This window comes from Cebus imitator, unplaced genomic scaffold, assembly GCF_001604975.1.
Source record: "Cebus imitator isolate Cc_AM_T3 unplaced genomic scaffold, Cebus_imitator-1.0 Scaffold28, whole genome shotgun sequence".
In the NCBI taxonomy this organism is placed as follows: domain Eukaryota; kingdom Metazoa; phylum Chordata; class Mammalia; order Primates; family Cebidae; genus Cebus; species Cebus imitator.
Genome location: NW_016107343.1, coordinates 8,844,010 through 8,864,911, shown reverse-complemented (window position 1 = coordinate 8,864,911; position 20,902 = coordinate 8,844,010). Strand labels below are relative to the sequence as shown.

Genomic DNA, 20,902 nt, shown 5'->3' with positions numbered 1-20,902 from the left:
TTGAGTCGGGCTGAAATCCCCTGAATGCTGGCAGGTCCACCTAAGTTCAGCATTTCATGAACAAATTAGATGCCCAGAAGAAGCCAGTCTGGAAGTGTAATGAGATCACTCAAATTGTCAAGTAATTATTTAGAAATGAGCGAAAGCAGTATGAGTAAAGGAAATGTATCTCCTCTGCATGGAGCAAAGCACTGAAAACTAGGACCCAACGCTCAAGACGCATGCAGATTCCGGGTTGTGTCTGCAACAGAAACCACTTCCCCGTGAGACCTGTCCTTCCTGATTTTCACAGCAGCTTTCTATCAGGATCAAACAAAAATGGTTAAAATACAACGTGTTCTACTGCTAGGAGAACTTAGAGTTTGCCATCACCGTCTCCAAAGAATGGAGCCGGTCCGTGATTTTGAAGTATTGACAAGATTCAGGGACAGTCTACTCTGTCCACTGACTTCCCATAGGGAAATGAATGACAGACACATTAGTAATAAAAAGGAACCAATCCAGGGCTGAAATTACAATAAAAATAGAATCCAGGGCACAAGCGACCAATTCGTTCCAACAAGTTACTTAAAGAAGGATCATAGCAAAGATGAACTTGTTTTCATGTTAGTTTACATTCAGTTGCACGGTGGCTTTACCCTCCATTAGGAGCACGTTTTGTCTGTGTCACTCCACAAAGCTGCAATGAGAACACGGATGCAAGCTCAGGTTAGACATCACCAAAGTGCGTGGCTAGACCATGAAGTCTGCTCTTGACAGTATTCTTAAAAACAAAAACCTTCCTCTTATCATTTGAAGTTATCACAGTTCTTCAGCCAAACTTTCACGGGAAAGGCAATGAATTTATCCTGTGAGAGTTTTATTGCAAATCTTTAGTTGTCAAGTGTACATGTTGAAATTTCAAGCACATATTAAATAATAGTCAGCTTTGCAGAAAATGGTACAAAGGCTTTAGCAGAGATCACACACAGCTTTAAAGGAGACAGATACCATGCAAGTTTAAGACTTGAGCCCTTAGGGAACTGGTTCAGAGAGGAGGAAGGAGGATTCATTTAGATATTTGTATTTATGAAAAATGTCACTAACCTGTTCTGTAGAGGCTGGAGGAACTCAGAAATATTAAGCCAAATCTTGGTAAACCACGAAAAATTAGGTAAAACAAGAATTCATGTCAATTCTCCTCAACTTGTTGCCAATAATTTCTCATTCCTGAAATGATGTCTGAATCCCGTACTCTTAAAACCAAAAATTAAGTTAGTCCTGCACTAGAGACAGGTAAGTGTTGAGTTGCAATCAAGTTTTTTTCTATTGATTAAGGAAAAGTAAATCTAAAGATCAGTTTCAGGATTGCGTAGAGAGGTTCTTTTCCTGAAAAACTAAACCTTTTTTTCCTCTTAAAAAAAAAAAGTAGATTCAGATGGAAATGTCAGGTACTTGGAGCTGAAACCTTGGGCCTTTCTGATCAGAATCACTTTGCACTGAAAAACACAAAAGAACCCCCCCTTCTACCTTTGTACCCAAAAGAAGGCATCTGTATAATGTTACAGAATTAGCATCCACCGGCATGGGATTAAAACTCCAAACAAAGCAGCTGCCTCCAACATTTAAATGAAGTTGGTTTTCTATTAAAGTCTTTTTTTGTTTCTCTGGTTTTGAACAGTAGCCACAGATAGGCTCTACTCTATTTTTTCACAGGTATGCATGAAGTATTTAAAGAAACTTTTCCAAACTTTTTAGGTTTTATGCCCTCTCTTTTCTCTGTGATGAACTGCTCTGCTGGAGACAGGACAGGGTACTTTCCAGGCAAAATCTATCAAGGCACATAGTACTAGACATGATCTTCCACCAGGGAAATCCCAAACCCTGCCCTGGAAACCTCCCCTGACACCCAGTGAGGGTCACTGGAGGCAGAGGTGGGAGATGAACGTTTTCCGATAAAAATTTGCAGTAAGTGAATAGTTTAAAAGGCATGTGAATAAGGGGGAAATATGCTCAGTTAGATGCTTCCAAGCATCCTATAGATGTGGAATGAGAAAGATTGGCTAAGGCATAAGCTAAATCTACGATCAAAATGTTTAAATGGAATTTATTAAGAAAGAAGTAACCTGAATGTAGCAGGAAAAAAAAAAAACAAAACTCTTCTGCAAATCATTGGGAATTTAAAAATTATGCCAAATTTTCTCTGAACAGACATTTAAATGCCAACTGTACAAAAGAAATATAATTCTGGGTTTAAGCATGTTGTCTTAAAACGGACAAGAGTGCTTGGTGAACGAAATTTTTTTTAGCTTAAATTACTCCATGTTTTTCCAAAAGCCTGTGATAATTCAGCAGGTTTCCCACATTGTTTATTCTCTCACTGGTATTATGAATCCTCAACACATATTTACTTACAGATGTTAAATGACTGCTTTTCTCCAAATGACTCACATCTATTTATTTTTCTTTGGAATCTAGGAGTTCTTGGAAAGGCACATATTTACGTAAGAGAAAATCTAGTTTCTTGGGTGCCTATTTAAAATAAAATAAGACTCATCTAGAGGATTCTCCTTGTCCAGCCTTTATTAAGGTTTTAGTTGAGTAGTCAACCTAAATGTCTTGAAGCAAAATCGTTGGCTCTGTTTTAATAAACTGCTAGCAGTATACTAATTGCTTTCTTCTTTTTTCATGCGCTCTAGGATATTTTTATCTCAGTCCTTTTGACCCACGCTGGATGCTCCGTCCTTCTTGAGGCAGGACTGCTGCTGGTATAAAAGCCATCTGGGCATAACCAGATACACAAGATGGTGGCAAACATGAATTCGAATGCCTTTGAGAATCCGACTGTGAGGGAACATCGGGTGCGTGGGGAGAGACCAGGCTGCCTTATCACTCGTTGGACTGGGAAGCTGGTCAGTGAGTGTGTGTTCTGGTGTGTGTTCTCAGTGGTCACAGATTGACAAATGACAAAATTCTCTTTTCATGCTGTGTCAGCAGGAGGACTTACTTTGTTGAAAGTGTGAGGTGAGCAACGATTTCTGACAAGATTTAGATCTGGGGTAGGGTGGGGATGGGTCAGAGCTAGTCACCCAAGATATCTGTGCTTTATAAAAGAGATGGCAGAAGTCGATGCTGTTTTATAGGCAAGAGGAAAGACAGAGCCAACAAAACAAAAACTACGGTCCCCTAAAATCAAGTAGAATGTTGTTGTTGTTGCTTTTGTAAACCACCTCCCAGGTTCAGGTAATTCTCCCACCTCAGCTGAAATTACCAGGGTGCACCACCATACCTGGCTAAGTTTTGCATTTTTAGTACAGACGGGGTTTCACCATGTTGGCCAGGCTGGTGTCCAACTCCTGATTTTGATTTCAGGTCACCCTCTCGCCTTGGCCTCCCAAAGTGCTAGGATTACAGGCATGAGCCACCGTGCCCAGTCAGAATGGGTTTTATGTGTGGAATGTTTTTGTTTTTGTTTTGTTTTCTTAAGTTTCGTATACCTTTTTCTGTGGAACAGATGGTCAGATGTGAGCTACTTTGAAATGATGCAGCTATTTTGGCTATGGCAGACATGGAGATGTGCCACTCAGATCCCTGTACAGCAGAGACGTGAGAAGTGCAGTTGGCCAACAGCCTCCAGCCCCCGGCACCTTCAGGCTCAGTGTCAGTGCTGAATCCCAGGGCACACTCTTCATGGGGCAGCCCACAGCCAATGACCGGCCAAGGTCAGGTTACATGGTCTAGCACTTTCCACCCAAAGCAAGACTCCCCTAATGGGCAGTTTTGGCTCTGGAGAGCCCTGCTGAATGACAAAGACTTGGTCAGGTGCTCAAGGGAAGCCGCTCTACTATGCCAATATCAAGGCCTAGTTGGGAAAAACACATATATATATATTTATAATTTATTATATATATTATATGCATACATATACATATATTAAACATAGGATTTATCATATACTCATGAACACACATATGTATAGGTATTCTGTATAACTATTTTATATACTTAGCCTCATTTGGAGGCTATCTGGGTAGACGCCTCCAAAGATTTATTTCTCAAAACTTCTGAGCCTTTAGACACATCCTACTCCGCACCATCAGGAGCTAAAATTTCTCCCAGCACAGGAAGACAATAAAAAGGACTTTCCCCCACAAGGCAACAGTTGCTCCCTTCAAAAGCTTCTCCCACCCTCTCTCCTGAATGCCAGGCCTGTAATCAGAGCTCAACTGCCGCATAACCCAGCCAGAGATATGCCAGGTCTGCCAGGAGACGAAAGGCATTGTGCCCATGAAGGTGCTGCAAGTGGGAAGCTCCAGCATACACTGGTAGGGATGAGGGGAGGGCATCCCCAGGGGCTGGATTCTGAGGCTGCTCTATCAAGGAGGCTGCACCACAAGATAGAACCAGGGAGAGTTTGTTGACGTAGGGGCACTCCAGGGGATGGTGCAAACTCACTCCTAGAGATGCTTCAAAAAGCCTGGAAAAAGTGATGGCTCACACTGAGCAAGGTTCAAATGCCTGAATCACTATGGCTGATGGCCACAGTGAAGGGACTGAAAGGCTCCTGGGTGTTTGCATGCTAGAATAGATATATCATGTGACTTTGCTAGGCCCACTGGACAATCATTTTCCATGGAAGGCCAGAGGACAGATGCACCAGCTACCAAAGCCAGCAGGAATATACTGGAGAAGGGAGGCACCAACATCACTAAGCAGCTCAGTGGTGGCTCCCCAGTGTCAGCCAAGGCTAATGCCAGGAAAGGTGGTCATGAAACTTGACTCTCTGCTAGCAACGAAGATGATGGGTCCCTGAAGAAATATAGGCCAGGTGACATCACTCTACTGTGTGAAGCCAGGAAGGTTGGGGGGGGGCAGTCATAATTTTTATAATGACCAAGAAGATCAGAGGGGCAGCCAAGGGGCCTGATGCTTGAAGAGTCAAGGACATGGTTAATAGAGCACAGTATCCAAGGGGCAAAGCAGATGGGCAGCCAACAAAAGCATCGCGTCCTCTGTATAATAAAAAAAGAGCAAGGGCTGGGCACGGTGGCTCACACCTGCAATCCCAGCACTACTTTGGAAGGTTGAGGCAGATGGATCACCTGAAGTCAGGAGTTCAAGACCAGGAGTTCAAGACCTATAGGTGAAACCGTATCTCTACTAAAAACACAAAAATTAGCTGGGCGTGTAGTGTGCCTGTAATCCCAGCTACCTGGGAGGCTGAGGCAGGAGAATTGCTTGAACCCGTGAAGTGGAGATTGCAGTGAGCCGAGATCGCACCACTGCACTCCAGCCTGGGTGGCAGAACAAGACTCTGCTTAAAAAAAAAAAAAAAGCAATGATGGTTGAGCAACGCAGAGAGCAGTGGTCCCAATAAAAAGCCATGATCGTTGCTTGGTTTCTGGACCTGAGTCAGTTTTCAAATCTGGAATCTGTAGACTGAAAGGTAACAGGTCACCAAAGGGAAGGGCCCTCCAACACCATGGCAGATATGTATAGTAATTTTCCCAGTCTGTTCCCAGAAAGACCTTCGGCTATTTACTCAAGTGACCATAGACTGGAAGAAGGAGAATGCTTAGGCATTTTGAGGACTAATTTGTTAGAGAAGGAGTTTGAGTTAATAATGATACCCAAAGACCCTGTTAAAGTGGGAACACCTAGGGCTCAGGGAATAAAATGAATCCTAGAAAAGCTTACGTGGATTCACAGGTGCTGCAGACCCCCTGAAGGTTATTTTCCCAGTCCCAAGATAGTACAATAAAATTAAGCTCAAGTCAAAGACTCATCTAGGGAAGGATTCTCCTTGTCCAGCCTTTATTAAGGTTTTAGTCCAGTAGTCAATCTAAATGTCTTGAAGCAAAATCGTTGGCTCTGTTTTAATAAACCGCTAGCAGCATACTAATTGCTTTCATTTTTCATGCGCTCTAGGATATTTATACTTAGCCCTTTTGACCCACACTGGATGCTCCATCCTTCTCGAGGCAGGACTGCTGCTGGTATAAATGCCCTCTGGGCATAACCAGATACACAAGATGGTGGCAAACATGAATTCGAATGCCTTTGAGAATCTGGCTGTGAGGGAACATCGGGTGCGTGGGGAGAGACCAGGCTGACTTACCACTCGTTAGATTGGGAAGCTGGTCAGTGAGTGTGTACAATTGGGATTGATATATGACTACTTGGCACACTGGGTCTTTGGCCTACAGATTAACAACTGTCATAGTAAGGAAGCCAAGTGGAAATCTCTGACACTCCCTATTCCTACTCTGGCTAAAGTAGTAATATAGAAGAATATTACATCCTGGGCAGTGAGGAGAATGGTAAAGATTAGTGTCACTCTTAAAGAAAAGGGGTGGTGGACTCTACCATACCTTTATTGAACTGGCCAGGATGGATTCTGGAGAATGGCTATGGACGACTCCAAGTTCAACCAAGTAATAGTACCAATTGCAGCTGCTGTGCTTCAGATACATGATATGCGGTCATTCATTTGACAAGTGCATTTTTTTTCCTGTTTGAATCAGGAATGAGGATCAAAAATAGTTCACATTTTATGGAACAGACAGCAATATATATATATATATTTCTAGCTCTGCCCCAGGGCTATGATAACTCCCACCTTCTTTCATATTATAATGCAAAGAGATCTGAGCCATCTGGGTACTACAGAACACACCTTGACAACATCAACACCAACAGACTGGTCACGATGGGTAAGAGATGGCCAGCAGGCTGGATGCCTTGGTGACACACATGTGCTCCAGAAGGTGGGAGATAAATCCTACAAAGATTCAGGGATGCTATTTCAGCATAGTTGTAAGGAATCCAGTGGCCAGGAACATGCTGAGACAACTCCTCCAAAGGAAAAGACAAATTGCTGCATCTTGTAGCCTCTCTACAAAGAAATTCTTTCTTCTTCGTGGACTTCTTCAGGTTCTGGAGGCTACACGTTCCAAACCCAGGGAAACTGCTCCAGCCCACATTCCAGGTGACATGGAATTAAGCCAGTTTTGTGTTGGTCTGAAAACATAAAAGAATTCTGTTGCAACTCCAGGCTACTATGCAAGCAGCTCTGCTACTTGGGCCATGTGTTCAGTAGATCCTTTGATACTGGATGTGTGTGTGGTGGAAAAAGATGAAATATGGAGTTTATTGCAAACCCCAGCAGGAGAACTACCACCCAGGGCCCTGGAGTTCTGGAGAAAGGTCATGCCATCTGCAGCAAAGAATTACACACCTCCTGAAAATCAGCTTTTCTCAAGGGACTGGGCCGTGTGATGGAATATTTGTCCAAGAGAGAGCGGTCGTTTATCCAGAACTTCCCATGAAGACCTAGGCCTTGTTGGATCCACCAAGTCATGAAGCCAGATGGACCCAGTAGCAACGTAGCATAAGATGGAAATGACTTATCTGCAACCAGTCATGAGTAAGATGTCTGAGTAGCTAGTCCAGACTCCATGTCATCTGACGCAGTTGTGTCAGGACCTGCTCCTCAGCCATATCACACATATGGCCTTTTGTGGGAAGGTGAATATGACAAGCTGAAGGAGGAGAAAGAAGCCTAAGCCAGGTGCATGGATGGACTCGGATGGTGTGTATGTGCAAGCCTCAAGCCGACACTGGCTGGCTACATGGCAGCCTCATTCAAGTGGTTTGAAAGACAATGACAAGAGAATACCCTCTCAATGTGTGGAGCTTTGGGTGATATATCTTGTCATGTATTTTTGTCAAAGGAGACAGTGTTCTGAGGTTAGAATATGTACAAACTCAGAGGCAGTGGTGAATCACATAACTGGCTGGACAAGGGCCCAGAAAGTAAAAGACGGGAAAATCGGTAACAAAGGGCCCTCGAGTAAAGACATGTGGATAGACAGATGAGGATGGACATGAAGTGTGAAGATCTTTGTGTCACATATTAACACCCGTCAGAAAATACCCACTACAAAAGAGGAACTAAACAACCAAGTCGACAAAATGACTTGGCCAGCTGATGTTAGGCAGTCTTTGTGAGTGTTGGTCCAATGGGTACAGGTATGAAGTGGCTATAGCAGCAGGGATGCAGGTTGTGCATGGGTCAAATAGCATGAACTCCCATTTAGCAAGGCTGGTCTATCTACCGTGATCTCTGAAATGTTCAGCCTGCTAATAACGGAGGCCAAGGCTGAACCCCCAATATGTTACTGTTGGGGAGACCAATTGGCCATTTGGTGGCAAAATAACAAATTGTACCCCTTTCATCCTGGAAGGGTCAGCACTTCCTTTCCATAGGGATAAAGCCATATTCTGGACATGAGTATGCCTTTCTTGCCCAGGGGCCTCAGCCAGCACCACTAATGGGAGGCTTGCAGAATGCCTGATCCATAGGTGTAGAATTCCATGCAAAATAGCATCTGACTAGGGAACCTGCTTTATGGAAAAGAAAATGTAGGAGTTAGCCCACGGCCATGGGATTCACTGGTTGGAGTAGCAATAGTATGAGGCAGATGCCAGCCTAGGTGGGAATTGAAGTAAATTGCTTAAGGAGTAGGTGAAGCACCACCCTGAAGACAATACTGTGCAAGGATGAGGTGGTATTCTCCAGGATACTGTGTACACAGTGAGTCAGAGACCTTTGTAGGATGCAGTGTCCCCAGTACATCGATCCAGGAACCAAGGTGTGGAAGTAGGAGTGGCCCTACTTGCCATTACTCCCGAAGATTACTGGGGAACTTTGTGCTCCCCAACCCCTCATCTCTGGCCTATGCAGTTTGAACTCCTGGTTCCTCAAGAGGGTACATTCTCACCAGGGGACATGGCAAGAGTTCCCCCAAATGATAAGCTATAGCTGTAATGCTGCCTGGGCACACTGGGCTCCTTGTATCCAAAGACTAGCAGGCAAGAACAAGAACCATCATCTCCTTAGGAGCAGTTGACTCTGATCAACAGGAGGATGCAAGGCTGTTGTTACACGTTGGGTTTAAGGGATAACATATGGAACTCAGTGACCAATTTGGGTACCTCTTGGTACTCCCTTACTCAATTAGGACTGTGATGGACAAGTATAGCAACCCTAGTCTGGGCAGCATATGGTTACCAAGAACACAGACTATAAGGAATTAAGGTTTAAGGTTTGAGTGAAACCACCAGGTAAGCCACTGAGACCAGAGAGACAAAAGTCAAGGGGATACAATGGAAGCAGAAGCAGAAGAGGGAGAGAGTGGATACCAGTTGTAGCCCTAAAATCAACTGCAGTGACAGGGGTTTTAGGCCATTAGAGGAGCTGCCCTTGATCATGGATGGAAAATTGGATCTACACATTGCACAGAGTGGACCATGGCAGACACTAAGATGCACAACTCAGATCCATCCTCAGAAAAGGAGTGGTTTCCAGCTACAAGAAGTATGGTTAGCCGACAGCTTCCAACTGTTAGCTCCTTTAGCATTTGTATCAGTGTTAAAGCTGAAGCTATGTTCTTGTGGCATTCCCAAATCGACGACTGAGAAAAGCATTGGTAAAGGACCCTGGCCATTTCTGGGCAAGTCATGCCTTCTCTAATGGAAAATCTTTGCTCCAGAGCATCCCACTGGGCTGACCGACTTATGTCTGTAGCATGGTCTGATGGTGCCTCTTGCTCAACCCTACTTCTTCCCCTGTTCTTTCACAGGTGTTACTCCCCAACAACGCTCCCTGCACTCCCAACTCCACCTCAGCATCTGCTTCCTGGACAACAGAATCTGTGACACTGGTGTCTTTGATAAATTTACAAGCCCTGTACAACTGTTTTGCTTCATTGTATGCTCTACTATGGAGTCCAGATATTTCTGTAGTGCAGTTGTTTTAACCACTTATCCACTGATTGAATAATATCTAACCTCCTAGATCTAGCTCATTAAGATGATTACATCTAAGGCTATACTTACATTCTCCCTGAAAATGGTAATGTAGTCCATAACAGGAGCCTCAAAATGTATGAGGTAATGGAAAAATGAAATTTAAATTTAAAGCAAACGAAATGTTAACACAACCGAGACAGTTCCTGTTGTCCTAGCTGTATTCCCTAACAGTGGAATAAAGCTTACATCTGCCCTCAAATGTATCGAATATTTCAGAAAACATTTTTCTCTCTTTAGTCTGTATTATTTGATGTCTGCTTCCCCTAGTCTCATTCTTATTTATTAAACACCTTAATAGTATTACTTAGGTGACTAAGAAGCATTCAAGGATGAAGTCAGAATGATCTGATGAACTGAAATTGCATTGTCTTTTTTTTTTTTTTTTTTTTATTTAGATCTTGCAGACCATAATAGAAAACCTGTCTCCTTTATTTTTAGAGTCATATATGCTTTACAAGGCTGTCTCTTGAATTTTAAGGAGGAACAGCAGTGTGACTGCTTCATCCTTTCCAATAACAGAATCTTTGATAAAGACTCCTGGAACATTATTGTTTTTCCTTGATAAATGCCAATTTTAAGTTCACTTGGAATATTATGCCTCCTTGATAAAAGTGTGAGTTAGAACTGAGTGATCTCTCTCACCTTCGGCTATCTGCTGAAACCAGTTTTAGGGCTCTAGAATGTCCCAAGGTTAAAAAATAAATCATCAGTCTTCTTGGGTCACATTACTGGTTCATTTATTCTTGTGAATGACACCCAGCCTGTGTCCAGTATGGCATTTCAGAGGAGAAGGGAGGACAACAGATCTGTCCCAACCACAATTTCACAATCCTGGAAATGGCGAGGGCAAATTCCAATCTGGATCTAGAGCTATTAGCCACATCAGTGATTCTGTTACAGAGCCTATCAATTTAGAAAATGGATATTGAGGACATCTCATTTTAGTTTTTCAGTGAAAAGGAAGACTAACAATAAAGGTGTGTGCTGGGGAACTTTAGCAGCAAGCACTACAGTACAGCTGTCAGTGCATAGATTCCGCAACCAAACTGCTTGGGTTTGCATCCTGGTCTTGTCATTTACCAGCCACGTGACTTTTGGTATTACTTAACCTATCTGTGCATCAACTTCCTCACTAGTAAGAAAATGGAGATAAGAGTGCTGACTTTGTAGGGTTGTTGTAAAGACCAAATAGGAACTTCTTTTCCAGAGAAGAACTGAAAGAGAAATGTGACTTCAAAACTCAACCTTCTTGTTTTAAATCCATTCTAGTAACTAGAGAACGTCACAGCATTTTCAGTTCAGTAGTAATTGGATGTCTTGATACATGTCTGCTTTGCAGGTACTCAGAGAAGCTCACATTAAATAGTAATTAAATAAAATGTAGCACTGAGGTTTAAATCATAATTCTTTGAAGTCTGAATAGCAAGCAGAAATAATCTTAAATTTAAACAGGTCATGATATTTATGTACTTCTGAGGCATTGAAAGAGAAGTTAATGGACTCTCTCTTCAATACAGAAATAAAGTAGTCCTTAGACTTTAATCCTTGGTGGAAGGTTAATTCATAATGGCTTTTCAAGAAATTATTGATAAGCAAGCAGGGTTCAAATGTACAAAATTCTAATACTTACAAAATACTATTTTCTAAGGAAAAAAGTACCCCCTGAATAAGAAGTGGCAAATTTTAATTTCAACAAATGAGATTTTCAATCTTACTCATAAACGGTGATGCCAAATATCTCAAGAGAGGGTTTATCCTCAAAGGATAAAAAAGGAGTATAAGGAGCATGTCAGAAGTATAAGATTTTGCTAACAGAAAAGCAATCACACATTTCTTATGAATCTTTGTTTTGTAGTTTTCAACTCTGGAAAAATTCCAATTAAATTTTTCAAAATGGTCAGACTTAAGTTTGGGACAATCCTACAGAGAACTCAACCACAGAACCAGTGAACATTTTTAGCTATATAAAAATAAACATATACCTTGACCCCACACTCCAGAAAAAAAAATCAGAACACAAAGAGAAAATGGATTTGAATTTTAATTTTTTTAAAGATTATCTCTCTATATATATTAATAAAAAGTGCAAAGAATAGATCTTCATGTTTAAATTATGTTCTAAAATAAAATATATATATATATATATTTTTCCATTAACTCCAGGAGACAACTGGCAAGTAAAGAGCCTGAGAGAGTCCAGTCCCTCTCCATCACTACAATGGACATATATTTCAAGGAAGCACCTATGAAAAATAGTAGAGTGTTCACAACACATCTGGTACCACAGATAGCTTCTGGGTGTTCTTGAAAGCAGTTTGTTTGCATTTTCAATCTGACATGAAATGAAGGGAAAAATCAAATTCATAAACAGAAATTACATTACTTAGAACAATCTAGTATTCTGTATTCACGTTTTACATGCCCTAGAGCCTAGCATTTCCATGTAGCAAGCTACACTCACATGTGCGTTAGTAACAGCTATCAGCGGCGTGCCTCAAATGGTGATCAGCTCTTAATGCAAGTGCTCTCTGCTCCTGCCACTGCTGGTTTAGCGACATAGCTGGAACATCTGGTTAGAATGGGATGTTCTTTTCTTTAAAAATAAACAACATTTTTAAAAACATTGTAGCATTCAGCCCTGTTATTACTAGCTTAAATTATATTTGGGGCTTAATATTTACTGAGAGGTCTTAATAAACAAGGGGCTTATACTATCTGCTTTTCTTACATATTTATGGCAATGGTGGCAAAAGGTTGCAGAAGCTTTTAATAATAAAAAAAGATATGTGACTCTGGATTTCATCCTTTAATGCAATCTAGGATATTTCAACAATTCAAATTCAAAAATTGATTTCTACTGTGGCTTCAGCAGCTATTCACCCACATGTAGAAAGAATCCCTTGGTTTTGATTTGGTTTTATTACTCTTTGCCTTTTTCATAACTGGAAATAATTCTTATTTTAGAAAAGATATGTTCTATATATTGTGCCTACAGCAATATATCAGTAATACTGGCTATGACAGCATTTTGCCTCATAATGTTAATAATATGCTCTCACTGAATCTGGACAAAGTCAATATTAAAATACAGGTAAGCTGCAGACAATCAATTAGGCATAACATGTAGACTCAAGGTCCATGGTCTCTTCTCTTCTTCTTTTAGTCCTGTTACAAAAATAATTTTGGTTACAAGTGTCTACACAGCACCAATTTTATTTCAAAAGCAGCATTTTTACTCAGCCACCCAAATGAATCTGTAAGTACACATGCTCAGATAGCTTTTTTCATTTACTTCTGTTCTGTAACTCTAAAAGACCAGTAATTGTATTACATTTTTTCTCTTAATCAAAAATTATTTGGCAATTATTAAAACCATCAATTACAATGCCCTAAAAATACCCACATCCGCTGAATTAAATGAGAAGCTCCCTTTACATGCAACTGTATAATAAAAGAATTATGCCCGCAGTTGATAAACACTGTGTTCTGTGATAACAGAAGAAACAGGTCTCTAACAGTAAAAAAGCATTTCATAAAACTTTGCCATATATAAAATATCTTATTAATTGTGACCATTCCACTTATGATTAAAGCATAACATAAGTGTTTGTTCTGCCTTCTGCTGTGGAACAGTCCGGGGTCATACAACTTCAAAAAATAAGAGTGCATCTGTTTCCCAGGCTGACAAAAGCAAAGGGCTCAATTACACTGTATCTCTCTCAAACTCGTCTGCACTCATGCGTACATACACAAAGCACCTACAGTTTCAATCTTCATGATACTGTTGCCACACTTTTTTCTTACTTCCAAAAATATGTCAGGAAAATGTGTTTGCAAAATAATTATTCTTGTCCATGCCCAGCCTGGATCTCCGTTGCTCATTTTTATGATTTTGAAAGATGAAGTCTGCAGCAGAAGGAGAATAGGCCTTATTCATCTTTCTCAAACCCTTTGGTTTCCACCTTTAATGTTACACTGAATGTAGATTTGACTCAATAGGCCTGGGTCAAAGGCTTTACAGATAGCAAACCTGAAGTGCATTAAGAGAATAAACATCTGCCACATGGCACAGGAAAATTTAAAAAGTAGCATTAATAAACACAACTCCTCATACATGAAGAATTTACAAGAGTCATCTAAAAACTTCATAAAAAATTAAATTTGTAGGAGGGGTGGAATTATGTAACAAAGGTCAAAAGGTCAAATGCAATCAGATAATAATTGCATTCTTTGAAAAAATACTTCACTTACACACCTTCCGCCCCAGTTATGCTAAGTATTTCTCAAGTCTCCCATCTGTAAACATGATGGACCAAGAAAAATACACATTAAAGAAAGGGATTACATCTGATTAACAAAGGAACAGAAGAACAAACAAAAAGATTTCAGAGCACATAAGGAACTAGCTTTTAAAGAAAAGTGCTTTAAATGTGCTTCTGCAAAAATATGACTTAGAGGCAATTCTGAAGTTTTGACACTTACACTTTACTCATAGGTTGGGCAGTTATTCTTCTATGAGTCAACTAAATTGAAATGCAAAACAAAAGAATTGTCCAATTATGACATCACAAAGTCCCAGGGAAAATCTGGGAATAAAAGCTCCCTTTGATTAATGTTTCCTACTTTTGATTGCAAAGTGCAAGAGCAAGGGCTTTGAATGAATGACACAGGTGGGAAAGTCATAAGCTCTTCCCCCACATTCCCCCACACACACCACAGATAGTTTATGAGCTAATTCTCAACTCTCCTGGCACAGATATCCAGGACTCTACTGGATTCTTTATAAAGTCAGGCCTCAATTCCCAGTAGCTTAAAGTAATGAAAAAGAAAGATATGAGAAAATATATTCAATAAGCAAAAATAAAAGAACTCTGGAATCTGACATAGGTAATGACTGATATAATGTACTAGGGGCATTAAAAGTGAGTTGGTAACATACAAAGAGATCAGACTGTTCTGTGGTGCTTCTGGAACAACTGCAAGTTTTCCTGGAGTTTTCACTCTACATCTACTCTTCTTCAAGGTTCTAACAGAGTTATAGCCTCTTACTGCATACCTGAGATTAGAATCAGGTTGAAAAATTCTTAAAACACTTTCAATTATTTCAAAAGAGAGAAATGAGAACAAAAAAAAAAAATCACCCAGGTTGAGAAATGAGAAGTTAATTCTAAACACAACAAAAATATTAGGCAAACCACATGTCAAAATAAAAAAAATGGAATTGAACCAAAAAAGGCAAGGAGGGAGGGCAGCGGAAGGAAGAACTAGGAGAGAAAGGTTCTGGCCCTTCCTGTGAAGATTCCTTGTCTCCTCATTTAAATTCTCTAAGAGACCCTTCTGAGGGGCTACACTGTTCATGCTATCTTCATAAGTACACCCAACAGTAATGATAACCAAGTGGCAGACAAATCCCAGTGAACACAGTAAGAAGGCGGTGATTTCTTTGTCATCTTTCCTCAGAGAGGGCACATAGACTGGAAATGTGGCCAATTCCGCTGGCTGAGCCAAATAAACCTGTGGTAGAAAATACCAAAAATGGCCCCCTACCCACTCCAGGGGAAAAATATACAAAACCCCTCCCAAACCTAAACAGAACAAAACAAAACAAAAACAATCTTCTCCCTCCTAAAGAAAACCACATTAAAAACAAATGCCCTGCAACAAGTCCTTATGCGTATGTTTTCACAAGGCTGGTAGAGGTTATTTTGTTTTGGATTCCACATAAATTTTATCTCCATCCCTAATGCCGAAAGAATGCAATGCCCGAGAGCTGTACTTCATTTCCTCTGGGCCAAAGGGTGCTTCATGGTCAAAATAGTAGAGAAGCATGTTGCTTGTGGGTAATTGTACTAGAGTTTTTAACTGTTTCTTTAGTTCTGCAACTGTTTGGTCCAGACGAATACTCATTTCTTCCACCTGATCGTTAAAGTGGACTTCTACTTTTGCACTGCTCTGGGGTCTTAGGTCCACTTCTGCCAAAGGCTCCAACTTCCCATATTTTGTGATCAGTTCATGATACCTAGAAGGATTAAAAAAAGAAAAACATAAAACAGTGTCAGCTTAAACTACTAGCACATGAACTGTGGACTTCTTCCCAACTACAGATAAACTATATTACTACTCTCAACATCTTTTAAAAATCTTATTCTATCACATGACCCCTGTAGATTCTGTGACCTAACATGAGTGCCCTAGGGAGGGCACAGCAAAACCATATCTTTGTGGACAGGGGAATCATTTTTCCTGAAGATGGTCACTATACCTACTGTTAATCGATTATTACATAAGAATAGGCATCAAAAGAAATGAAACCTATAAAAGTAGACAACATAAAGATAATAGAATTCCAGTCTCTCTGTAGAACTTGCTTTCTGGGGTGTCATCATCAAGACAGACAGACATGTAGGCATGTAAGTCTTGGGAATAGATGGAAAGGTGGAAGGAGGCTAGCAGTTTCTGACACCTGGAGAAGATATAACTTATAAACAAAAACATGCAGTTGTATGTTAGCAATTAACCTAGCTCTTTCAGTGATGCCTTGTTTGAATGTTCCAACCTAATCTCAGGTGTAATACATAGAAGTTATGGAAGACTCAAGAATACACTCTTGGAAAAAAGTGTTAAATAAGAGATGTATGTTTCTTGATCAAGGAAGGAATACAGAGAAAAAGACACCAAGAGGAAAGTGAATTACAGAGATGAGAATAGGGCCCACAAAGGTCATGTTTCCCATAAAGAAAATCTTGTCTGCACCGCCAGCCTTCGAGGATTTAGATCTGATTTTATCAAGGACTCTTAGAAGTTTCCTACATACCAGAAGGGGAAAAAATGCTGAAAAAAATTAGTATTAGTTTTATTAAAACAAGATTAAACACTGAAGTCACTTTAATTAAGGATCAGAATACAAGTCACATAAAATTATTCTCCTACCTCCCCCACACCACTTTTAGATTTAACGCAATTAAAATCAGTGTCATAATAAGGTTTGTGGGTGCATTAAAGATACAGTAAGTGCTCATACCTGGAATCCTACCACCTTGGGAAGCCCAAGGGGAAGAATCACTTGAGCCCAGGAGTTTGACCAGCATGGGCAACATAGTAAGACCCCCATCTCTTAAAATAAAAAAAAAAAGATGGCTGTGCTTAGAGATGGAAGTAATCATTTTCAATAAGTAGAAATAACAGGGAATGGTAAAAATAGCCCTGGCTCTGTCTTCAGGGTCTTGACTCCATCTTATAATTAGCTGTGTGACTTGGCAACTACTCTGTCTTTTTGGATCTCAGTTTCCTCATTAGTAAGATCAGGAATAATTTCTGCCTTTCCTACTGTATAAGACAGTCATAAAAACTAAATAAAATAAGAAATGAGTAAACACTTTGTAAATTCTATGTTCATAAAAAAATGAAAATATTTACATTATATTACTGCTGCTCTGGAGCTTCTATTATTAAAGCACACACACCCATTAAAAAATATAAGATTGAAATTTACTTAGGTGAGACTTCAGGATATCAGGATTTTAGCAAAGGCAAACAAAACAAAACAAAGCAAAAGAAAGAAAAACAAAGCTACCAGGACTTAAAATTTTCCAAGGCTCCAAACTGAAAAGGTAAGATTACCCAAAGTCTAGGGTTATCTTTTCTCCACCCCATATCCTAGTATATGCCTTCAAAGAACTGAAACTAGGTTATGAAAATTTAACAAAATCTCAGAAAAGACAGCAGAACCCAGTGGTCAAGTAAGAACTGAACCCAGGATGGCTGAATAGGAACAGCTCTGGAGTGCAGTTCCCAGTGAGAACAACACAGAGGGTGAGTGATCGCTACATTTCCAAACGAGTTATTACTGCCCACAGACCAGGAGATTCCCGGGCTGAAAAGCGCCACAAGTTTCCAGCATGGCTGTTTCAGCTGGTGCAGCTGGTCTCTGCACAAAAACTCACACAAATCTGGGCGGCTGTTTCAACTGGTACCGGGAGACAGAGCCGCCCATTCAACTGAAAAAAAAAAGGGGCTGAAACAGGGAGCCAGGTGATCTGGCTCAGCAGGACCTACCCCCACAAAGACCAGCAATCTGAAATGCTCTGGATTGAGAGTTTCACAGCAAGTGCAGCTGGACTTGGGACAGTCCAGCTCGGTCAGGGGGACAGGTGTCTGCCATTACTGAGGCAGTCCACCACTACCAAGGCAGTCCACCATTACCGAGGAAGTCCACCATTAGCGACAAAGTCTGCCATTACTAAGGCAGTCCTCCATTACTGAGGCAGTCCGCCATTACAGAGGCAGACCGCCATTACCAAGGCAGGTCTAACTATACCTCTATAAACAAAACTGCAAGGAAGTTCACACAGCAGCTGGGCAGAGCCCATGGCAGCTCAGCAATGCCTCTGCTGGCAGACTATGACTAGGCTACCACCTCACTGGGCAGGGCATCTCTGAAAAAAGGCAGCAGCACATCAGGAACTTATAAATAAAGCCCCACCTTCCCAGGACAGAGCACCTGGGAAAAAAGGTGGTTACAGGTTCCACTGCAGCAGACTTAAATGTACTTGCCCTTAATGTTCCATTAAGAGCCTTAAATGTAGCTCTTAATGGAACAACAGAGCTCACAGCTCAGCATTTGAGCTCCTATAAGGGTCAGACTGCCTCCTCAAGCAGCTCCCTGACCCCTGTATATCCAAAGAGACACCTCATAAAGGAGACCTCAGGATGACATCTGGTGACTATCCTTCTGGGACTAAGATAACAGAAGAAGAAACTGGCAGAAATCCTTACTGTTCTTCTGCAGCCACTGCAGGCAATTCCCAGGCAAGCAGGATCTGGAGTGGACCTCCAGCAGTCCTAGAGCAGAGGGGCCTGACTGTTAGAAGGAAAACTAAAAAAAACAGAAAGAAGTAACTTCATCATCAACAAAAAGGATGTCCACTCAGAGACCCCATCCGAAAGTCACCAACTGCAAAGACCACAGGTAGATAAATCCACAAAGATGGGAAGAATCAAGCACAAAAACGATGAAAACACCCAAAACCAAAAGGCCTCTCCTCCTCCAAGGATCACAACTCCTCACCAGCAAGGGAACAAAATTGGATAGAGAATGAGTCTGATAAATTGACAGAAACAGGCTTCAGAAGGTGGGTAATGACAAACTTTTCAGAGCTAAAAGAACATGTTCTAACCCAATGTAAAGAAACTAAGAACCTTGAAAAAAGGTTTGACGAAATGCTAATGAGAATAAACAGCTTAGAGAAGAATATAAATCACCTGATGGAGCTGAAAAACACAACATGAGAACTTCATGAAGCATACACAAGTTTCAATAGCCAAAGAGACCAAGCAGAAGAAGGGATATCAGAGATTGAAGATCAACACAATGAAATAAAATGAGAAGGCATGATTAGAGAAAAAAAGAGTAAAAAGAAATGAACAAAGACTCCAAGCAATATGGGATTATGTAAAAAGACTAATCTACGTTTGACAGGTGTACCTGAATGTGACGGAGAGAATGAATCTAAGCTGGAAAACACTATTCAGGGTATTATCCAGGAAAACTTCCCCAACCTACCAAGGCAGGCCCATATTCAAGTCCAGGAAATACAGAGGACACCACAAAGATATTCCTCAAGCAGAGCAACCCCAAGACACATAATCGTCAGATTCACCAGAGTTGAAATGAAGGAAAAAATGCTAAGGGCAGCCAGAGAGAAAGGTCAGGTTACCCACAAAGGGAAGCCCATTAGACTCACAGGGGATCTCTCAGCAGAAGCCCTATAAGTCAGAATAGAGTGGAGGCCAATATTCAACATCCTTAAAGAAAAGAACTTTCAACCTAGAATTTCATATCCAGCTAAACTAAGCTTCATAAGTGAAGGAGAAATAAAATCCTTTACAAACAAGCAATTGCTCAGAGATTTCATCACCACTAGGCCTGCCTTACAAGAGCTCCTGAAAGCAGCACTAAACATAGAAAGGAACAACCAGTACCAGCTACTCCAAAAATGTACCAAATGGTAAAGAGCATCAACACAATGAAGAAACTGCATCAACTAATGGGCAAAACAACCAGCTAGCATCAAAATGGCAGGATCAAATTCACACATAACAATATTAACCTTAAATGTAAATGGGCTAAATGTCCCAATCAAAAGATACAGACTGGCAAATTGGATAAAAAGTCAAAACCCATCGGTGTGCTGTATCCAAGAAACCCATCTCACATGCAAGGACACCCATTGGCTCAAAATAAAGGGATGGAGGAAGATTTATCAAGCAAATGGAGAGCAAATAAAAGCAGGAGTTGCAATCCTAGCCTCTGATAAAATAGACTTTAAACCAACAAAGATCAAAAGAGACAAAGAAGGGCATTACATAATGGTAAAAGGATCAATGCAACAAGAAGAGCTAACGATCCTAAATATATACATACCCAATACAGGAGCGCCCAAATACATAAAGCAAGTTCTTAATGACCTACAAAGAGAGTTAGACTCCCACACAATAACAGTGGGAGACTTTAACACTCCACTGTCTATATTAGACAGATCAACAAGACAGAAAATTAACAAGGATATCCAGGAATTGAACTCAGATCTGGACCAAGCAAACCTAATAGAAATATACAGCACTCCCCACCCCAAATCCACAGAATATACATTCTTCTCAGCACCACATCACATGTACTCTAAAATTGACCACAAAATTGGAAGTAAATGCTCACTCACTACTCAGCAAATGCAAAAGAACGGAAATCATAACAAACAGTATCACAGACCACAGCACAATCAAATTAGAACTCAGGATTAAGAAACTAACTCAGAACTGCACAACTGGATCTTGAACGTTGGATAAACAATGAAATGAAGGCAGAAATGAAGATCTTCTTTAACACCAACGAGAATGAAGACAAAATGTACCAGAATCTCTGGGACACATTTAAAGCAGTGTCTAGAGGAAAATTTATAGCAATAAATGCCCATATGAGAAGCAAGGAAAGATCGAAAATTGACACTCTATCATCAAAATTGAAAGAGCTAGAGGAGTAAGATAAAAAAAA

At 40.7% G+C, this 20,902-nt stretch overlaps 1 protein-coding gene across 3 annotated transcripts in view; it reads right to left on the bottom strand.

The window, feature by feature from the left end:
* LOC108300492 (tubulin-specific chaperone cofactor E-like protein) overlaps positions 1-20,902 on the bottom strand; it is a 165,233-nt gene that overhangs the window by 79,096 nt on the left and 65,235 nt on the right. For 2 of the 3 annotated variants that reach the window (XM_017523560.2, XM_017523562.2), the window contains exon 8: positions 11,877-15,871. The exons of the other annotated variant lie outside the window; for it this stretch is intronic. In XM_017523560.2, coding sequence (XP_017379049.1) covers positions 15,553-15,871 — 319 coding nt within the window. In that variant the 3' untranslated portion in view covers positions 11,877-15,552. Of the gene's footprint in view, positions 1-11,876; positions 15,872-20,902 lie in introns of those variants that run through there. 3 annotated transcript variants of the gene reach the window in all.